This window comes from Halichoerus grypus, chromosome 13 (assembly GCF_964656455.1).
Source record: "Halichoerus grypus chromosome 13, mHalGry1.hap1.1, whole genome shotgun sequence".
Lineage (NCBI taxonomy): Eukaryota > Metazoa > Chordata > Mammalia > Carnivora > Phocidae > Halichoerus > Halichoerus grypus.
Window position 1 is genome coordinate 49,123,255 of NC_135724.1, and position 22,041 is coordinate 49,145,295.

General features: G+C 36.0%; 1 protein-coding gene across 7 annotated transcripts in view; it reads left to right on the forward strand.

Annotated features, from left to right (window-relative positions):
- The window catches only part of ROCK1 (Rho associated coiled-coil containing protein kinase 1), a 150,266-nt gene that overhangs the window by 93,464 nt on the left and 34,761 nt on the right, over positions 1 to 22,041 (forward strand). For all 7 annotated transcript variants that reach the window (XR_013443368.1, XR_013443369.1, XM_078060545.1 and 4 more), the window contains 7 exons: positions 134 to 225; positions 322 to 568; positions 10,704 to 10,810; positions 12,009 to 12,159; positions 17,329 to 17,489; positions 18,644 to 18,828; positions 20,609 to 20,678. Coding sequence is in view for 5 of the 7 variants with exons in the window: in XM_078060545.1 (XP_077916671.1) it covers positions 134 to 225; positions 322 to 568; positions 10,704 to 10,810; positions 12,009 to 12,159; positions 17,329 to 17,489; positions 18,644 to 18,828; positions 20,609 to 20,678 (1,013 nt within the window). In the remaining 2 variants the exon portion in view is untranslated. The remainder of the gene's footprint in view (positions 1 to 133; positions 226 to 321; positions 569 to 10,703; positions 10,811 to 12,008; positions 12,160 to 17,328; positions 17,490 to 18,643; positions 18,829 to 20,608; positions 20,679 to 22,041) is intronic.

The following is a 22,041-nucleotide window of genomic DNA, read 5'->3' on the forward strand; positions in this document are numbered from 1 at the left end:
AATTTGACTTTGGGAGTGGACCTAATATAGCTGACTGTGACCTAAGACTAAATTTCATTTTTTTAAAGGGATTTATATGTTTCCTCTATGGTAACTTTCTAATTTCTACATTTTTTTCCCCTTCATTTTCTAGTTTCTACATTAAAGGATCAGTTGGAAGACTTAAAGAAAGTAAGTCAAAATTCACAGCTTGCTAATGAGAAGCTGGCACAATTACAAAAGCAGGTGAGTTTTTGGAATAAGATTTTTTTAATTATAATTAATTAAAATAAGTTGGTATTTTGGTCAAAAACCTATTTTCTTGCTCTTTTTTTTTAATAGCTAGAAGAAGCCAATGACTTACTTAGAACAGAATCAGACACAGCCGTAAGATTAAGGAAGAGTCACACAGAGATGAGTAAGTCAGTTAGTCAGCTAGAGTCCCTAAACAGAGAATTGCAGGAGAGAAATAGAATTTTAGAGAATTCCAAGACACAGACGGACAAGGACTATTACCAGCTGCAAGCTGTATTAGAAGCTGAACGAAGAGACAGAGGTCATGATTCTGAGATGATTGGAGACCTTCAAGGTAATATTTTTTCTTACTGTGGTAAAATATACATAACATAAAATTTACTCTTTTAGCCATTTTTAAGTGTACAGTTCAGTGGCATAAAGTCCAATCACATTTGTGTGCAACCATCGCTACTATCCATCTTCAGAACCTTTTTATCATCCCAAACTAAAACTCTATACCCATTAAATAATAACTCCCCATTCTCCCTCCTTCCAGCCCCTGGTAACCACCATCCTACTCTATTAATTTTACTGTCTCATAAAAGAGGAGTCATACAGTATTTATTCTTTTGTATCTCTGTTTTTTCCCCTTAGCGTAATATCTTCAAGATTCACCCATGTCGTAACATGTATCAGAATTTTCTTCTTTTTTAGATGTGGAGAGAAAAAGGATCCCTCCTGCGCCTCTCCCACCTTTGGTGGGAATGCAAATTGGTGCAGACACTGTGGAAGACAGTGTGGAAGTTCCTCAAAAAATTAAAAATAGAATTACTAGGGGCACCTGGGTGGCTCAGTCTGCTGGGGATTCTCTCTCTCCGGCTCCCTCTGCCCCTTCCTCTCCCTCTCCCCCATGCTTGCTCTCTCTTTCTAAAATAAATCTTAAAAAAAAAAAAAAAAAGAAAAGAAAAAAGAGAATTATTATATGATCCAGTAATTCTACTACTTGGTATTTACCCATAGAATACAAAAACACTAATTTGAAAAAGATATATGTGCCCCTATGTTTATTGCAACATTTACAATAGCCAAGATATGGAAGTAACCCAAGTGTCCCTCCGTAGATGAATGGATAAAGAAGATGTGGTGTGTGTGTATATATATACACACACACAGTGGAATAATTACTCAGCCATGAAAAAGAATGAGATCTTGGCCATTCGTGACAAGATGAATAGACCTAGAGGGTATAATGCTAATTGAAATAAGTCAGTCAGAGAAAGACAAATACCATATGATTTCACTCATATGTGGAATTTAAGAAACAAAAAAGAGACAGACAAAAAATTGGCACTTAAATACAGAGAACAAACTGGTCGTTGCCAGGGGGAGGTAAGTGACATAGGTGAAGGAGATTAAGAGCACACTTACCAATGAGCACAGTAGTGTATAGAATTGTAGAATCATTATATTATATACTGGAAACTATTCTAACACTGTAATTGTACTTCAGTTTAAAAAATTAAAATTTAAAGAGAAAGAAGAATTTTTCTTCCTTTTTAAGGATGAATAATATTCCACTGTGTGCATACCACATTTTGTTTTTCAATGGAAGATAGTTTTTAAAAGTTAATTTTAATGTGGCTAGAAACATTTACCATACTAATCATTTCTAAGTGTAAATAATATATATATATATATATATTTTTTTTTAAGATTTTATTTATTTGACAGAGACACAGGGAGAGAGGGAACACAAGCAGGGGGAGTGGGAGAGGGAGAAGCAGGCTTCCCGCTGAGCGGGGAGCCCGGTGCAGGGCTCGATCCCAGGACCCTGAGATCATGACCTGAGCCGAAGGCAGACGCTTAACGACTGAGCCACCCAGGCGCCCCTCTAAGTGTAAAGTAATATATTTTTTATCATATTCTCAAAGAAAATGATCTTGGGCGCCTGGGTGGCTCAGTCCGTTAAGCATCTGACTCTTGATTTTGGCGCAGGTCATGATCTCAGGGTCATGAGATTGAGCCCTGCGTTGGGCTCTGCGCTGGGTCTGGAGCCTGCTTGAGATTCTGTCTCTCCCTCTCCCTGTAACCTTTCCCCTCACATGCACTCTCTCTCAAAAAAAAAAAAAAAAGAAAGAAAGAAAGTGACCTTGGTGAAACTGGAAGTGGTTTCTTTCTCTTTCAGGATAATGCTTGCTTTTCTATCTCATTGTAAGTTCTTCACTCTGACAGGCACCCCTCTGAGGTCGGTAATATGGTATTTCCAATTTTATGGCTGGATTACTGAGAATTTTAAAACGTGCCTAATTCACAAAAGCCTTACTCAAAGTGGGACTAATCCAGAGAGAAGATTATCACTATTGAAACCTGGGAATTCCTTGTACATCGTTGGCAGAAATAGAAACTCAATTACAGAAATAGAATCCCAATATGAATAAAGGATTAGGTTCTTGGGAAGGTTAGGACTACAGATATCAGCAGTCTTTATGAATCTAAAAGGAAAAAGATTGAATGTAACTAATAGTAAAGGAACAATTTTGGTAATGGTAATATAATCAGTTTATTGTTTTCAAAAAGATGCCTGCCTCTACCAACTTCTCACATATTTTTCTGTTCCTATTAGCAACAGCATTCATACTACCTAATCAAAACATATGCAGGGAAGTTGCCAGAACTCTCAGGGGAAGGTTGGGGGAGGGGTAGTCCTTTTAACCTTAGTCACAGGATGGGAACATAGTTTGGGGTCTCATGGGGCTTGATGATTAGCTATAATTCTGTGGAGAGAGGTTAGGGTCAGTTTTTGTGACTATGGAAACGGAAATTAGGATCTCCCGTTGGTTTTTAGCTGAGTGTTGTGCAATCTTATTTCTCAGGGACTAGGCTTAAAATAGATCTGAATATAACCAAGAAAGTAACCTCATTATATGTATTAAAAAAGCTTCATACTTGACTTCCTTAAATTGCTTCTCTAGGCTTTTTTTTTTTTTTTAAGATTTATTTATTTATTTGAGAAAGAGACAGAGTGCAGGGGGGGGAGGGTCAGTGGGAGAGAGTGTCCCAAACAGACTCCACACTTATCACGGAACCCAAGGCAGGGCTGGATCCCAAGACCCTGAGATCACGACCCCAGTGGAAACCAAGAATCTGACTGCACCACCCAGGTGCCCCTCTAGGCTTTTTTATATACAGCTTATTACCTGTGTGAAAGTCACTTCATCTGCCTTCTGTATCTATAAACCAAGGAAATTAGAATAGGTGACTCTTACATATCATTCCAATTTTAAAATTTTTTAAGTCTGTGATCTGGGTATGACTGAACTTTGAAGTGCTTTTGCTTTCAAGGAAGAGACCATCATCCGTATGTTCATCAAAAATGATTTTAACTGAATCTAATTTTTAGATATTGGTGAAATTAAGGAAAATTTATAGCATGCTTTATTGTTGATGTTTATCCTTTTTCAGTGCTCCCTTTATGGCTTAGTTTTTAATTTATTTAAATGTGACTCAAAGCTCATATGCATTTAAAAATGCACATGATTTACATGAGGTTCAATATACATACAAAGATGCATCATGGTAAAAAAAGAACTTAGTTTCTACATTAATTTTTTATGGTTCATAAGGAATTTCAGGACCCTCAGGTATAAATTTCTCGTAGTTTGTGATGCTGGGCTTCTGACAAGGTCATGATTATTTCTTAGTTGAAGGTCTTCCATGTATACATAGTGGGCAGAAGCTTCTTTGTATGTATGGGAAATGACTTCTGAAACATAATTGGGTAGTAAATATTTTAGGCATTGTGGGGCACATATATATCTCTGTTACATATTCTTCTTTTTTACCTTTTACAACCCTTTAAAAATGAAAAAGCATTCTTAGCTTCATGTCTATAGAAAAACAGGCTGAGGCTTGATGCCAACACCTGGACTAATATTTCAAGAAGGCTGCTGTAACAGACAAAAGCTAGCTTCCAAAAGTCTAGGATGTAGAGGCTTAAACAAAACAAGTGGACAAAAATTGAAATGTCCTGAAGGAATGAAAATTTTAAATGAAATGGTAAGCTCTTCATCTAGTAAGTTAATGATTCTTAGATTGAAATGCAAAAAGATAAATTTTTTAAATTAACCATTTTAAAAAGATTTTTTTAAAACTACCATTTAGTTGATTTCTTCCTTAACTTTGTAATTTGGAAAATTTCAGACATATACCATAGTAGAATATTATAATGACCCCCTGTGTACCTAGCATCCAGCTTCAGTAATCATCTAACAGCCAGTCTTGTTTTGTTTATACCCCAGACCTCTGACACTGAATTATTTTGAAGCAAATCTCAGACATTACTTTGTTTAGTTTATAAGTATTTCAGTATCTCTTGAAGATTCTTTAAAAAACATAACCACAATATTATAAAACCTGGAAAAAAGATGACAGTATTGTAACATACCTAGTCAGTGCTCACATTTCTCCAGCAGTCCCATGATCTCTTGCTGTTCTTGTATTTATTTTGTTTGAATTTGGATCCTACCAAGGTCTGCACATTGCATTTCATTAATGTGTCCCTTAGGCTTCTTTTATCTATAGGTTCGCCCTCCCTTTTTTATTCTTTGTAGTTTGTTGTTGCTGTTATTTGAAGAAATTAGTTTTTTTTGTTCTATTGAACATCTTCTGAATTTTGCTGATTCCATCTACTGGTGTCAATTACCATGTTGCTCTGTCCCTTCTGGTACTTGAAGCTGGGACTTCTAGAGACTTGATCTATTTCAGGTGGGGCTTTGGCAAGAATACTTGTAAGCAGTATTATTTAGGCACCCGGAGGCAGGTAAAGTCTGGCTGTCTTGTTTTGTGATGTTAGTAGCCATTAATGATTGTTGCTTAGATCCTGTGTCTATTGAAGAGTTTTCAACTGTGATGATCTATTTTTATCATTCCTCATTCATTTGTTACCTGGAATACTGCTATAAAAAATAAGCATTTCTCATCATTTATATAATTACATAGAGGTACAGCTTATAAAAGAAAGGTTAAATACTTGATTCTTTCCTTTTAGCAAAGTATCCTCCATCCTCCAAAGATGACCAGTGACACTTTTTAATATATTTATAAACTCCTGGATTTTAATATATTTGATATGTGTTAGTCCATTGCAGTATTTTTATTGATGCTCATTTGAGGCTAGTGATTGCTTGTTTTTGAACTTTTTATGGATAGAATCATGCAGTAAACACTCTTTTGCGTCTGGTTTATTTGATTACCCTTATGTTTATGAGATTTGTCTGTATTGTTGTATAGGCAATAGTTTGTTCTTCTTGCTGTGTGGTATTCCGTTTATTATGTATGACCACTGCAGTTTATCATTTATTCTGTGGTAAAACATGTATACTGTAATTATTTCCATTTGGGGGCTATTATGAATAGCATTTATAGGAATTTTCTTGTACATGTTTTTTGTTAATCATACCTATGCATTTTGTTGGTATACACTTAGGAGTGGCAGAGCCATAGAATATGTTTAGCTTCAGTAAATATATCCCAAGTATAGGCATACTGTGTTTTATTGTACATTGCTTTTTAACACTTTGATAATACTGCATTTTTTATAAATTGAACATTTACAGCAGCCCTGCATTGAGCAAGACTTTTAGCACTATTTTCCAACAGGATTTGTTCATTTCGTGTCTCTGTGTCACATTTTGGTAATTCTTGCAATATTTCAAACTTTTTCATTATTATTATATTTATCTTATAGTGATCTCTGATTAGTGATCTTTGGTGTTACTATTGTAATTGTTTTGGGGTGCCATGAACCACACCCATAAAAGACCACAGACTTAATTGATAAATGTTGTGTATGTTTTGACTGCTCCACCTGTCAGCCTTTCTCCTATCTCTCTCTCTCTCTCCATGGGCCTCTATTCTTTGAGACACAACAATATTGAAATGAGGCCAGTTAACAATTACCAACAATGATCGCTTAAGTATTCAAGGGAAAGGAAGAGTTGCATGTCTCTCACTTTAACTCAAGAACTAGAAATGATTAAGCTCAGTGAGGAAGGCATGTTGAAAGCCATGATAGGCTGAAAGCTAGGCCTCTTGTGCCAAACAGTAAGCCATGTTGTGAATGCAAAGGAAAAGTTCTTGAAGGAAATTAAAAGTGCTACTTCAGTCAACACATGAATGATAAGAAAGCCAAAACAGCCTTATTGCTGATACAGAGAAAGTTTGAGTGGTCTGAATAGAAGATCAAAGGAGCCACAAAAGATCCCTTTAAGCCAAAGCTTAATCCAGAGCAAGCCCTAACTCTCTTCAATTCTGTGAAGGCTGAGAGAGGTGAGGAAGCTGCAGGAGAAAAGTCTGAAGCTAGCAGAGGTTTAAGGATAACATCAAAGTGCAAGGTGAAGTAGCAAGTGCTGATGGAGAAGCTACAGCAAATGATCCAGAAGATCTAGTAAGATCATTACTGAAGGTGACTACACTGAACAGCAGGTTTTCAATGTAGATGAAACAGCCTTCTATTGGAAGAAGATGCCATCTTGGACTTTTCACGATTACAGAGGAGAAGTCAGTGCCTGACTTCAGAGCTTCAAAGGACAGGCTGGCTCTCCTGTTAGGGACTAATGCAGCTGGTGACTTTAAGTTGAAGCCATGTTCATTTAGCATTCTGAAAATCCTCGGGCCCTGAAGAATTATGCTAGATCTACTCTGCCTGTGTTCTAGAAATGGAACAACAAAGCCTAGATGACACCACGTCTGTTTACAAGTAGTTGACTGAGTATTTTAAGCCCACTGCTGAAACCCACTGCTCAGAAAAAAGATGTCTTTCAAAATATTACTGCTCATTGACAATACACCTGGTCACCCAAGAGCTCTGATGGAGATGTACAATGAGCTGAATGTGGTTTTCATGCCTGCTAACTCAACACCCATTCTGTAGCCCATGGATCAAAGGGCAATTTTGTCTTTCAAGTCTTATGATTTAAGAAGTATGTTTCATAAGGCCATAGCTGCCATAGACAGAATTGTTCTGATGGATCGGGGGAAGGTCAATTAAAAGCCTTCTAGAAGGGATTCACCATTCTAGATGCCATTAAGAACATTCATGATTCATGGGAAGAAGTCAAAATATTAACATTACCAGAAATTCAGAAGTTGATTCCAGCTCTCATGGATGACTGAGGGGTTCCAGACTTCAGTGGAGGAAGTCCCTGCAGATGTGGTGGAAATAGCAAGAGAACCAGAATTAGAAGTGGAGTCTGAAGATGTGACTGAATTGCTGCAAGCTCCTGATAGAATTTTTACAGATGAAGAGTTTCTTCTTATGGATGAGCAAAGAGAGTGGTTTCTTGAGAGGGAAACTATGCATGGTGAAAATGCTGTGAAGATTATTGAAATGACAATAACGGATTTAGAATCTTTCATAAACTTGGTTGAGAAAGCAGCGGTAGGGTTTGAGAGGATTGACTCCTGTGTGTGGAAAGAAGTTCTGTGGGTAAAACAGCATTCATGCTACAGAGAAGTCGTTCGTGAAAGGAAGAATCAATCAATGTGGCTAACTTCATTGTTGTCTTATTTTAAGAAATTGCTACAGCCACGCAACCGTTAGCAACCACGACCGTGATCAATCAGCAGCCAAAACATAGAGGCAAGACCCTCCCCCCAGCAAAAGATTGACTCACTGAAAGCTCAGATAATGGTTAGTGTTTTTTAGCAGTAACAAATTTTAAAATTAGGGTATGTACATTTTTAAGGCATAGTGCTATTGTGCACTTAATAGGCTATACAGTATAGTGTAGATGTAACTTTTATATGTACCGGGAAACCAAAAAATTAATTTGATTACTTTATTGAGATATTCCCTTTATTTCTGTGGTCTAGAACTCAAACCGCAATATTTCCAGGGTATACCTGTATATCAAAGTAGCTACCCCAGTTTACATTCACCAGGAGCATATGACAGTTCCAGTTGTTCCGCTTTCTCTTTAAGAACAATACTCAGTCCCCATTGAGTTTTGTCAGCATTGATGTTTTAGCCATTCTAATGGGGTGTGATGGTATTTCCTTATGGGTTAATTTGCATTTCCCTGGTGTCTAAGATTGAGCGGTTTTTCATGTTTGTGGGCAGTTCGTGATGTGCTGTTCAAGTCTTTTGCCTCTTTTTTTTTTATTAGATAGTTTCCCTTTTTCTTATTGGTTTGTATAACCACTAGGTGTTAGTCCTCTATCAAATAAATGTATCGTAGTTCTTTTCTCCCTCTCTTTGTTTTGCCTTTTCATTTTTAAATGCTGTCTGCTTATGAACAGGAGGTCTCACTGTTGTTATTTTTAATGTAGTCCAGTTTATATTTTTTCCTTTATTGTGGCCTGTTGAATTGTTTGATTAGATCATGAAGGTATTCCCTCTTCAGTTTGGGTTATGATACCTGATATTTTGGTTCTTATTCCTTTCACAATATTTTTATAAATTTTTGTATAGGAGGGTTGTTTTTGTTTTAATGTATTACACAAACACGTTACATTTTCTTAGCATGTTTTTAAAAATAGAATAAATAAAATAAACTATATTTTAATAAGTCTTTCATAGGCTTATTAGGATTCTATGTAGGATTCAACACCTATATTTTTCTTACTTTTTCTTCTTAGGAGTTGGTTTATATAATATTATTCTACATGAAAAATTCAGTTTAACCTGAATTTACGATCTTTGTACAGATATTTAAAGCCTATTATTTATTTTAAATACCGAAAGAAGCATTTTTTTGCTAGCACTTCAACATTTAAACATATTGCCACATTAGCTTTATTTCTGTCCATACAGACACATACATAATTTGTATTTTTTGCTCAGCCATTTGAAAGAAACTAGCAGGTGTTTCTTTCTCCTACATGAACATAATTCCAGTATTGTCTGTAAATTTGTGTGTAAATAAATTTGTTTCATTGCTCTGGATCTTAGAACTAGTCCAGCAAAGCATTATCGGGTGCCAAAGATGTAATATTCATTTGTTCATTAAAGAACTAATTCAGAAACACTAAAATATGGAGGCAGGTAGAATACATTGAAATCTCTGGCAGGTCCGGCAAGTTAAACACTGAACTTAGAGAAGTACAGAATTTTTCCTGGTCTTTTTGGGTGCTTTATCCATTTCCCTGTTGAATCCTAGGTTGCTTTGAATCACAGAATAAGAAAATAGGTTCTTACTTGCAATATAATTATAATACTAATATTAGATTCTGTGGGACACCTGGGTGGTTCAGTCGGTTAAGCGGCTGCCTTCAGCTCAGGTCATGATCCCAGGTTCCTGGGATCGAGTCCCACATCGGGCTCCTTGCTCAGCAGGGAGCCTGCTTCTCTCTCTCTCTCTCTCCCTCTGCTTGTGCTCTCTCTGTCAAATAAATAAAATCTTTAAAAAATAAAAAAATAGTCTATTTAAAAAATAGATTCTGTGTATTAAATCTGTGTTTGTTAAATATTTATGCATTAAAAACACATAAGGCCTCAAGCATGTTCTAATGAAGAGAGTTACCAAATATATGAGTTGCTATCATTGCATGGCATGAGCCTGAGGTGGTAGGTTAAAACTAAGCTTTGTTAGAGCACTTGAGTTCCTTAAATTTCAGCTTCCTATAAAAACAGAGTATGGCTTCATTAAATTTAAGAGTAATTAAAGGCTTTTCAGAATGTCTGGCACATAAAGAATACTGAAATACTTGCCTTAATTAACTAAAGGGTCTTACTCTTAATATGGTGGAAAAGAACACTTAATAAAATGACTATATCTGAGGGGCGCCTGGGTGGCTCAGTCGTTAAGCGTCTGCCTTCGGCTCGGGTCATGATCCCAGAGTCCTGGGATCAAGCCCCGCATCGGGCTCCCTGCTCGGCAGGAGGCCTGCTTCTTTCTCTCCCACTCCCCCTGCTTGTGTTCCCTCTCTCTCTGTGTCTCTCTCTGTCAAATAAATAAATAAAATCTTTAAAAAAAAAAAAAATGACTATATCTGATTTCTGGACCAAGCTCAGGCTCCATTTCTTTGACCATTTGTGAAATGAGGAATATGTACTGGATGATTTCCAATTAGCATTAACATTTTTATCACTGCATATTGTAGTTATTGTATATATTACCAAGAAAATATCAAATAATTATAAATAAAAATTTAATAATATTTTGATAATAAAAAATTAATAATACTTTATAATTTAATAAATTCTACCTAATCAGGAAATTTAAAACTTTTTGTCTTTTTTAAAAAGATTTTACCTATTTATTTTAGAGAGGGAGAGAATCTCAAGCAGACTTCGTGCCAAGTGTGGAGCCTGTCTCGGGGCTTGACCCTGAGATCATGACCTGAGCAAAAACCAAGAGTCCAGTGCTTAACCGACTGAGCCACCCAAGCACCCCTAAAACTTTTTTATCTTAGTGATCATGCTGAAAAAGAAAAACAGACTTTTCTTTTGATGACTTAGTTACTTGAACTTTCTTCTCACTTCATAGCTCGAATTACATCTTTACAAGAGGAGGTGAAGCATCTCAAACATAATCTTGAAAGAGTGGAAGGAGAAAGAAAAGAAGCTCAAGACATGCTTAATCACTCAGAAAAGGTAAACGATTTAACGTACCAATTATGAGATATTGTGTACTGGCTATCAAATATTATAATGTATTTTTATAAAATAGCTTTCATTCCTAATGTTTATATACTTGCATTTCTAAAAGTTTTTATGGTTGGTGGTGGTTTTGTGGGGGTGTATGTGTGTCTTATTTAGTGCTTTTTATTGTGTTATTTTTGTTTGTTTTTAACCTTGAAGGGTACCATCTAGATGTTTGATATTATCTGATCATCACAAATTACTTTGGTTTGGAAATATCTTTTCATGTAGAATTTTTCCTCCATGTTTTTGTACTTGGGTAAGATGAAGGTGCTGAACCTTACTAGCCTTATGAAAAAAGAAAACAAAGGATAGGTGTATGATAGACCATGTATGCTTTTTCCATTTTATTGGTGAAAGTTAGCAAAGTAGAAAAGAGCATATATGTTTGGCCTTTGCATATAGTTTTCTCACTAATCAGAAATGTCACTGGTTATCCTCTGTCCTTACCTTGCTGAGAAAAGGATTAAATAGATAACATGCAGATCTAGCTCTCACATTTTCAATTCCTCCCTGAAATATAGGTTTACTAGATCCTCAGATAAAGGATCAGAAAATGCACCACTTATTTTGTCCTTTGGACAGATTTTGTGATAATCAGAGCAGTATGTCTAAGCCTGATGTAAATGTGGATGTAGGATGAAAGATGGAAGAATAGAAGATGCACCCAATCAGAAATGGAATACATTTTGACTTGTCCTTTTGTCAAAGCAATGTAAATCTAGGTGTAGATTTAATTTAATCATAATTTAATGTAAACTAATATAGATTTAAATCTAAATTTTTTTAAAGTGGCAGCAAATATTTTTTTAATGAACCAAAGAATTGTCCTGTTCATTTCTGATCCTAGCAGTGAGCCCTCTTGAATATAACCACCACCACAACCCTATTGGGGGGGGGGGGTGATATTTTGCTTTTAATTGTATGTGCTTATCATGATTTTTAAAGTAAGACATTATAAGTAATATGAAATATACAAGAAAGCATAAAAAATAAAATTATGTCCTAAATAAAAATATTTAAGTAAATATGGTGTCACATTTCAGGTCCATGTGATTCATATATTATCTCTTATAGAATATTAAATAATGTAAGATTTAATCATGTGTCTTTTACATAGTGTATTACATAATTCATTTCCATTTTACAGGAAAAAAATAATTTAGAGATAGATTTAAACTATAAGCTTAAATCATTACAACAACATTTAGAACAAGAGGTAAATGAACATAAAGTAACCAAAGCTCGTTTAACTGACAAACATCAATCTATTGAAGAGGCAAAGTCTGTTGCAATGTGTGGTAAGTGTCAGTTTTAATATTTTCTAGTTTTTTCTAGATTTTCTAAATTTTTCTAGTTTTAATATTTTAATAGTTTTTAAATAATGCCTACCAAAAAAATTTATTTAAAATTTCATTTTATAATAGTATAAATGCTTAAAAATTATAAATTGTGATCTAGTAAAAAGATACTTCTCTTTTTTTCCTCTTTTGATACCTTCTTGTTTTTTGGGTTTTTTTTTTAAGATTTATTTATTTTAGTGGGGGTGCAAAGGGAGAGAGAGTCTCAGGCAGACTTCCCGCTGAGCATGGGGCCTAATCTCACAACCCTGAGACCTTGACCTGAGCCGAAATCAAGAGTTGGGACACCCAACTTGAGCCACCCAGGCACCCTAATACCTTCCATTTTATTAAATTTCACCTTCTATTTCCCTCATTCTGTTATCTTCCATTTCCTATACATGTCAGTGGAATCTCTCTTTGGTCCCAATTTTTTTAGCCCTTTCCTTTATTTTCTTCCTGATCCATTCTGGAACTCATTGTCTTTTAGTTCATCTGCTTTCTTGCTTTGTACCCTCAATTTTCTGATTCCTCTGTATTTCCACTATACTGGGTATGCCTCTAAACACAACCTTAGATCAGACCAACCAACTACTTTCTTCACTTCAAGTAGTTCTTTAGATGGGGCTTAGCCCAGTGCATTATCTCCTTCAGTTGAGCTTTCAGTTTTTAATACATCACTCACTGTCCTTCTCTCAGAAGGACATTTTTGTTCTCAGACTTCTATGCCATTCCTTTATCACTCCACTTTTAGGTGAGCTTTTCTCCTATTTCAAAAAGAAATAGTGAAAGCATAGGTGTGAACTCCTCAAAGTCTTGTTCTCTTAATCAGCCTGTCCTATTTCTTTACTCATCTTCATTGTCTTTCCTGTCTTCTTAGAAGATACTGATCCTCCTCTTGTTCTGGCTAATATGTGCTAGCTGTACTCAGATCTAGTCTCTTCTTATCTCATCTTCTCTCTTTTTCTCTTCTTTATTCTTAACCTTTCTCCGCCACTGAATCCTTTCTTGTTGTTTTTTTTTTTAAGATTTTATTCATTTATTTGAGATAGAGCGAGAGCGAGTGAGAGAGCTAGAGAGCACGAGCATTGGGGCGGGGTAGACGGGGAGAGGGAGAAGCAGGCTCTCCACTGAGCAGGGAGCCCACCACGGAACTTGATCCCAGGACTCTGGGATCATGACCTGAGCCAAAGGCAGACGCTTAACTGACTGAGCCACCCAAGTGCCCCTGAATCCTTCCTTGTGAACATGTGCAAGTCTCTTCCATTTAAAAAGAAAAAAAAGGGTGGGCACCTGGGTGGCTCAGTTGGTTTTAAGTGTCTGCCTTGGGCTCAGGTAGTGATCCCAGGGTCCTAGGATTGAGCCCTGCGTCAGGCTCCCTGCTCAGTGGGTAGTCTGCTTCTTCTCTCCTTCTGCCCCTCTCCTGCTTGTGCTCTTTCTCCTCTCAAATAAATAAATAAAATCTTAAAAAAAAAAAAAAAAGATAAACCCCTGTAGTAATACATGATCCTTATTGCCACTGTTTTATTCCATCCCTTTAGAGCCAGACTTTTAGAAAGGAGTTTTCCTTTTTTCACCTTGCACTTCTTTGTAACCGGCTACAATCTGGAAGTGTTACTTGACACTTTAAATTCAGTTCTTTCAAGGGATGCCTGGGTAGCTCAGTCAGTTAAGCGTCTGACTGTTGATTTCGGCTCAGGTCATGATCTCAGGGTCATGAGATTCAGCCCCATGTCCCCACGTCTGCTCTGCACTCAGTGGGGAGTATGCATGAGATTCTCTCCCTCTGCCCCTCCCCCCTGCTTGTACACTCTCTCAAAATAAATAAAATCTTTTAAAAATATATTAAATTCAGTTCATTCAAGGGAAAGCTTATGATTTTATCTGTCAAACCTGCTCTAATCTCTTATTCTCACAATACTAGTTAATGGCTGTATAGTTTTTAGGAGCCCAGGCTTGGAATCAAACAAATCTGTTTTTGCCTCTTAGCTATACTGTGACTATTAAAAAGATAACTGAGTGAACAAATGTATGTAAAGTGCCTGTACATAGAAAGCTTTCAATAAATGGGGGGCTCCTAGGTGACTCAGTTGGTTAAGCATCTGACTAACTCTTGATTTCAGCTTAGGTCATGATCTCAGGGTCCTGGGATCAAGCCCTGCATCGGGCTCTGCACTCAGTGGGGAGTCTGCTTGAGGATTTCTCTCTCTCCCTCTTCCCCTTCCCCTCCCCCCACTTGCACACTCTCTCTCTCTCAAATAAATAAATAGAAAGTAAGAGAGAGAAAAGAAAAAAAAAAGAAAGCTTTCAATAAATGGGAAAAATTATTATGGTTAAAGGTGGTGATATTCAACATCCGGGAACCCAAGCCGGAAGTCTGGGAATCATTCAGCATTTCTGCTTCCAAATGATATATACAATATATTCCTCTTTTCCTTTTCTCTTTTAGTTCATGGTGATGTCATCACTTTGCTTGATCTATTGCAGTAAACTTTTAATTATTACTATGCCAGGAATTATTCTACTCATCGATCTACTGTTCCCACTTAGCCCAGAGTGATCTTTTTGAAATTTAAATCTTACTGTGCTGGTCATTCTTAAAATCCTTTTGTCTTTTCACTATTTGCAAGATACACGTCAGACTTCTCATGACATAAAGAATCTTTGAGTTAGCACTTAACCTGTCTTTATAGTCTTACTGCTCTGCACTTTCTTATGTGTATCTCATGATTCAGCCATATTAAACTACTTTTATTTCTTTCACATATGTTAATTATTGACTGTCTACCATAGGCCAGGCATACCTGGGAATATATACCACAGAGTGAGACTTACAAGAACCCTACCTCTTAGAGATTATATTGTGATGGTGGAGATAAACAAAAAAAGCAAATAAATGAAAATAGGTACAGATTGTAGTCATTAATATGAAGAAAATATCATGTGATAGTTTCTAAGAATTGCTATGTTAGATGGGGTTCTGAGGAAAGGCCTCTCTAAACTAATACTATTTGAATCAAAATGAACCTCCATTGAAAGAGCAGGAGGAAGTATGTTCTAGGCCAAAGAGGTGATAAGTTCAATACCCTTATTCTAAGAATAGTGGATAGCCATTGTAGTGTTTTGAGCTGTGCTGGAAGGTGTAATTTGTTTTTAAAAGACCACTCCTACTACTGTGTGGAAAATGGTTTTGAGAGAGAACAGTTTAAAAAGGGAAATCAACTAGAAGGCTCTAATCTATAGGCATTGGTGGGTAGTAGAGCTAGAAAGAAATGGAGATACAGAAGGCAAGAGTTGGTAAGGAATTGGATGGAAAGAGGAAAAAGAAGGAATCAAGAAAGACTCAGGCTTTTTAATTTTTTTTTTTTTAAGATTTTTATTTATTTATTTGACAGAGAGAGACACAGTGAGAGAGGGAACACAAGCAAGGGGAGTGGGAGAGGAAGAAGCAGGCTTCCCGCTGAGCAGGGAGCCCGATGCGGGGCTCGATCCCAGGACCCTGGGATCATGACCTGAGCCGAAGGCAGACGCTTAACGACTGAGCCACCCAGGCACCCCTCAGGCTTTTTAATTTTGACAGCTGGACAGATGTTAATATGTTTTGGCATTGAGATGACTGAGATAGATAGGAGGGATTTGGGAGGGGAGGGAAATAAAATTGTCTGTTTAGATATGTTAACTTTGAAAAGCATATTAGATATGTGGGTGGAGATGTCAAATAGTCAATTGTTATATAAGTCGAGCTGAGAGGAGAGGTATCAATTCAGGAGTCACACACATAGAGCTGTATGCAGAACCTGATGAGATCAGCTAAGGGAAGAATAAAGGCAGAATAGAAAAGGAATCATAAGGAGCCCTTAGGTAGTCTAACATTTGGAGGTCAGATAGAAGAGGAAAAACCAGCAAAGGACACCAAGAAAGAACAGCCAGAGGGGTCACAGGAATGCCAAAAGAGTGTATGGTATTAGAACTCGAAGAGAATTGAAAAAAAATGAAGTTGTTCAATATATTGAATTCTGTTAAGGTCAGTAAAGATGAAGACATGAACATTGCGTGTCCTCTGCATTTTACAAGATGGACGTCATTGGTTATCATACGAAGCAGTTTCAGCAGAATGCTGGAGATAGAAGAAATGGAAAGTAATAAATGAATAGTAGATGAGGCACTGGAGACAAATGTAGATAGCCCTTTCAGAAGTTCGTCAACAGAGATGGATGGTAGCTGAGAAGGGATATGAGATCAGTAGAGGATATTTTAGGAGGGGAGATAATAAATTAGATTATTATGTTGATGAGAATGATTCAGTTGGGAGCAGGAAATTGTTGAGGCAGAGAAGAGATGAAATAATTGAAGAAACAAAGTCCAAAACAGAAGTGGATAGATTTATGTTTGATTAGAGACAGGAATTAAGAAGTGATGATTATTGGTGTGGCTAAGTTTGTAGGTTTGGGAGGAAAGATGAAGTTCTATTCTATTGGTTTCTATTTTGTCACCTGGAGGGCAGTCTCTGAGGATGGAAAAGCAGACTCAAGTTTGAGTCATTTGGTGCAACTTACTAGTTGCAAGACCTTGGAAAAGTTAACCTCTCAGAACCTTAGTTACCATATCTCAAAAAAGGAGCCTCACTGTAGACTAGTAAGTTCTGGTAATGATTAAAGTAGGTATTATACTACCATGGAATCTTGTTTATCTGAGATGCATAAATTAGAATTCCTATCAGCCTTAAGTCCACTGTTCTGGAACAGTGCAAGGTATAGATTAATAATCACAGCCTTATTTTTCTGCTTTTATCTGAACTACCCCCATTTTTCTTATTAGTTCACTTTTTTCCCAGCTATATTTTCACCTTCTGGTCTGAAAATGGCACTGAATAATCTCTCATATCATTGGGCATGGGCTGGATTTAGATTTTATTACTTTATTATATTTTATAACTCCCTTCGTTTAGAGATCCTACTATACAAATAATTCAGATAACCTTAGGACTTCTATAGTGAATAGCTCTGTTAGAATCCCAGGATAAAAACAGTAGGGATTTTTGGCACCAATTTGTCTTATACACCAATTTGTCTTATACATTTGAAAATGAAGTATGTATGTTTGTAACTCTTTTTTTTTTTCCCCTCACAGAAATGGAAAAAAAGCTAAAGGAAGAGAGAGAAGCTCGAGAGAAGGCTGAAAATAGAGTTGTTCAGATTGAGAAACAGTGTTCAATGCTAGATGTTGATCTGAAACAATCTCAGCAGAAGCTCGAGCATTTGACTGAAAATAAAGAAAGGATGGAGGATGAAGTAAGAAAAATAGTACTGGTTTTGTTCGTCTTATAAAAGAAACAATCATAAGTTATGACTGAACAGTCATTATCTGTAATTTAAACAACATAGAGGAGATTTGAATAAAATAACCTGTATGTATATGTTCACTGCTGTAAGGTCACCACTATACCCTTACCTCCTAGGATTTTCATCCACAGATAGTTAGTGAACATTCACACCATAGGTTCTATGCCATTTTGCACTATGACGGTACAACTCTGTAGAAGTGTTATAGATCCTCCCCTGAAGAATCTGACTATCTGCTTTTTTTTTTTTTTTTAAGATTTTATTTATTTATTCTGAGAGAGAGTATGCATATGAGAGAGAGCACAAGCAGAGGGAGAGGGAGAAGCAGACTCCCCGCTGAGCAGGAAGCCCAAAGCAGGACTCACTTCCAGGACCCCAGGATCATAACCTGAGCCGAAGGCAGACGCTTAACCAACTGAGCCACCCAGGCACCCATGACCATCTGCTTTTTTAAAAAACAAAAATAACCTTTATTGTAAAGTTACCCAGTAATCCCAAAGAGGAGCAATTGCTCTTAGATTTCAAGAAAAATGTTAAACCACAGAGTCTTGACTGGTTTAGATTGATAGAAAGCACAGGGTACACTTTTAGAAAGCAGTAAATAAAAAGATAAAATGATATTATATCCTTGTGTTTTATTATATGTATTTTAGAAATCACTTATAAGATTTAAAATAATTCACATATATAAGTTAGAGAAGGGAGAGAGAGAAGACCAGAATAATCAGGAAAGACTTCTTTAAAGGAGTGGATGAGATACTACCATTATTTAAAGGTTGGGTAAGACCTCAAAGGTTAATAGTTTGAGAGTCAGAAGCCAGAGTTGGTAAAGGGAACATTATCAGTGATGATGATAATAAAAGAGTGATTAATGAGAGAAGATAGGTAAGTGAAGGACAAAAAAGGACTTGATACAACCAGAGAAGAAAAGACATACTGAGTAGTCATGGGAAACTTGGGGACCAAAGTATTGATAAAATTACCTGTCTCCCTTTGCCCCCTGCACCCCACCCCGTTCTCTCTCTCTCTCAAATGAATAAATAAGTCTGTCTAAATAAATAAATAGTGAGATGTAAGATCCCAATTACTTTTCTCATTCATAGGTTAAGAATCTATCCCTTCAACTGGAGCAGGAATCAAACAAGCGACTGTTGTTACAGAATGAATTGAAGACTCAAGCATTTGAAGCAGACAATTTAAAAGGTTTAGAAAAGCACATGAAACAGGAAATAAATACTTTATTGGAAGCAAAGAGATTATTAGAATTTGAATTAGCTCAGCTTACAAAGTAAGTCTCAAAAATAACATTTTTCTTTCTTTTTTGTGTTCTGCATTTGCTTATGTTTGATATTTTATGTGTGTGGAAATAATGTATTTGGAGTTTGTGAAAGGAAGACTTTAGAAAAATTCATTTAGAAGTGAAAGAATTTACTTACAAAGGTTTGCAAGGGAGCCTTAGTAAATAAAAAGTAGAGATCTTTAAGAGGAGAAGAAAGGAGATTATCAAGGCTACTTACTGACTTTACCGTTAAACTGAAAGCTACAGTTTTGTCATATGATTTTCATACCCACAAGTCATGTTTCTTCACACTAGAATTACAAAAATCAGGGATAAGATTCAGTACCTTATGGGAAATGTTCAGTGTTTCTTTATTTTAGAAACTAGAGTTAGACATGATGACCCTGTATTTGTCTTGTTTCTTTGGTACATCTCAGAATGCAAAGTACCTTTTTTCTTCTACTCTGAGATGTGATGTGTTCGCTTACTTGAAGTAGAGACAAAGCAAGGTGTTGTTTGTGCTTTCAGAATTTGTATAAAGACATGCTTCAGAAATTTAATGTCAAAGATGAGTGTATCTTATGCCAAGTCATGTGTTTTTATTTCCTCTAGATTTATGTTACAATATCTTCATTTGCCACCTTCATTTACAGCATAGTAATTCTTGAATAAAATTATTGGTTTTTGTTTTGTTGGATTTATATTGGCAAAATTCTTTTCCCCCTTTTAGAGCCATCATTTTCACGTAATGTGTTTCATAGTTTTCTTCTCCCGAAATAACTTTCACTCAGCATTCAGTGAACATCTGTTATGTTCTTTTATCAACCATATGCCTTGGTAGATGCTGAAAATAAAAAGCTATTACTATCTAATATGAAAATCTAGCAGATGCAGACAGAATTGTTTATCCTTGAGCGTGTATGTTTATGGGTTGCATTGTCAGATAACAGATAACTGTCTTATCTGTTTCTATGTGAATTGTGTTCCTGTGTGTATTATATATATATGTAGGTGTGTCTGTGTTCCTCCTCCTTTGTCAGTTATTGTTCTTGCCTCCTTTCTTGTTTCCTACCTGGTTTTTCATTTCCAGCCCCACCCCCATGCTTTATTGGCCATCATGTATAGTATTATATGTATATATAATGTATAGCATGTATAATATTCTTAATATTTATTAAATATTTTCATGTCCCCTCTTTTTATTTGCTTACTTTACTACATAAGATATTTAAAATGTATCCCTAAAGGACACCTGGGTGACTCAGTCGACTAAACTGCCTTCGCTTGGGTCATGATCTCAGGGTTCTGGGATCGAGTCCCTCATTGGGCTCCTTGCTCAGTGAGGAGTCTGCTTCTCTCTCTGCCTGCAGCTCCCCCTGCTTGTGCCGTCTCTCTCTTTCTGACAAATAAATAAAATCTCTAAAAAATAAAATAAAATAAAAATAAAATGTATTTTAAGAATGCTTTTCTCTATTAAAACTTACCAAAAAAGTATCATTTTTATTTTTGCAACTTGGATTAATCCACAATTAATATTCTCCTGAAAGTCACATTCAGTAGAAAACAGTTCCCTCTGCTTTGCACAGTATCATTTTATAAGGAGCAAAATGGAACCAAACAGCATGACCTGATCAAATATAATAAAGTAATACTGTGTAATGAAGTAGGATTTTTAAAAACAAAGGTCATTTTAGTAAACCTTTTTATTTTTAGCAACTGTAATAAATAAAGAATAATATAAAGCCTAGTGTAAATAGCATTCATTTACGGTTTTCTCTTTTACCTGAAGACAGTATAGAGGAAATGAAGGACAGATGCGGGAGCTCCAAGATCAGCTTGAAGCTGAGCAGTATTTCTCGGTAAGAATCATTTTTAACACTTGGCTTAAAACAAAGTATTAAGATTTTTAATGTGAACTGTGACTTTTTTCCAAATGACCGTGAAGTAGTTTTCTCCCCCTTTATATATCCCCATCTCTACATTTCATTTCTGAATCTGAGTTCATGATCTGTGTAAGTTATAAAGAAATGACCATTTCTGTGAAATATTTCTAGAACTGCCATCAAACTAAAGCTATATGTAAGACTTTGTTAAGGCTTTTGTTCACCTGGTAGCAAGCTTGGGTGCTTGGAGTGTCAGTATTTTCATGCATGGTTCATGCATGCACGTTACATTTGTAGGTGTAACTGCATACGGTTATAGGTATAGTTAATGCTCAAAAGCTTTGGTCTTGTTTTAGCTCTCTGTATGCACTTCATGCATCTATTTTGCTTTTTTCTCCATAGAAGTCATTCTAAGTCTTACTGGCTGCAGGGCAGGTTATTTTCACTACTACTTTAACATTTATAGCCAGTGCTTTGAGATGTTATTGAAGCCTCTGCATTTTTTATTTCTTTTGGTTGCCAAGTTTATACTCCACCATTTCAACTTAACATTTACCTAGCTTCTCCATTACTGTGAACACTAGCAGCCGCTTTTCCTACAAGTCTTAGTGCACTTAAATGAGAGAGTTTGAGTTGTGCTGGTGAACATGCCCTAGAAATCAAGTGAACAATATTGGAAATAATGATTTCCTAAATAAAGAATTTGAACACTAGTAGAGCTCTACAGAACTTTCATGTGTTCAGAGCTTTATGCTGTACTCTGCTCATCTCCTAATAAACATGGTGACTTTCTATTTTTTGCCTATTTTTTTCTTGGCTTGTTAGACTATCAGTGATTTTAATTTTTAAAAAAATCAGTATTGTTAAAAAATCTTTCCCTGGGTAGAGATTAACCTTAACTGTTGAAAGTGTTATAGTACTGACTTCTGCAGAGTGGTCTATAATATCATGCACACTTCCTTGTCCATATACTTTCACAGAGTAATCATCTAGTACCTCTTTTATTTACATGCCCATTGAAATATTTGTATTTTTCCCCTAGAGAAGTGCTATTTCTTAGAGGGATAAGTAAGTTTACAGTATAAAAGTAATTCTTCACAGCTATTTGCTGGTTCTTACTATTTTTTTCTCCCTTATCTTTTATATGAAAAAGGATAGTTTACAAAAAAGACTGCGGAACTAGAAGTTTATTCTGTAATCACAGCATCTTAACATAGTATGGATCTAATGCTTACTCATAGCATATTTTACTCAGCAAAATATTTTTTAGGTGTATCATGTCATTTGTATCAGTAGTTCATTCCTTTTTATTGTTCAGTATGAATACTCCACAATTTTT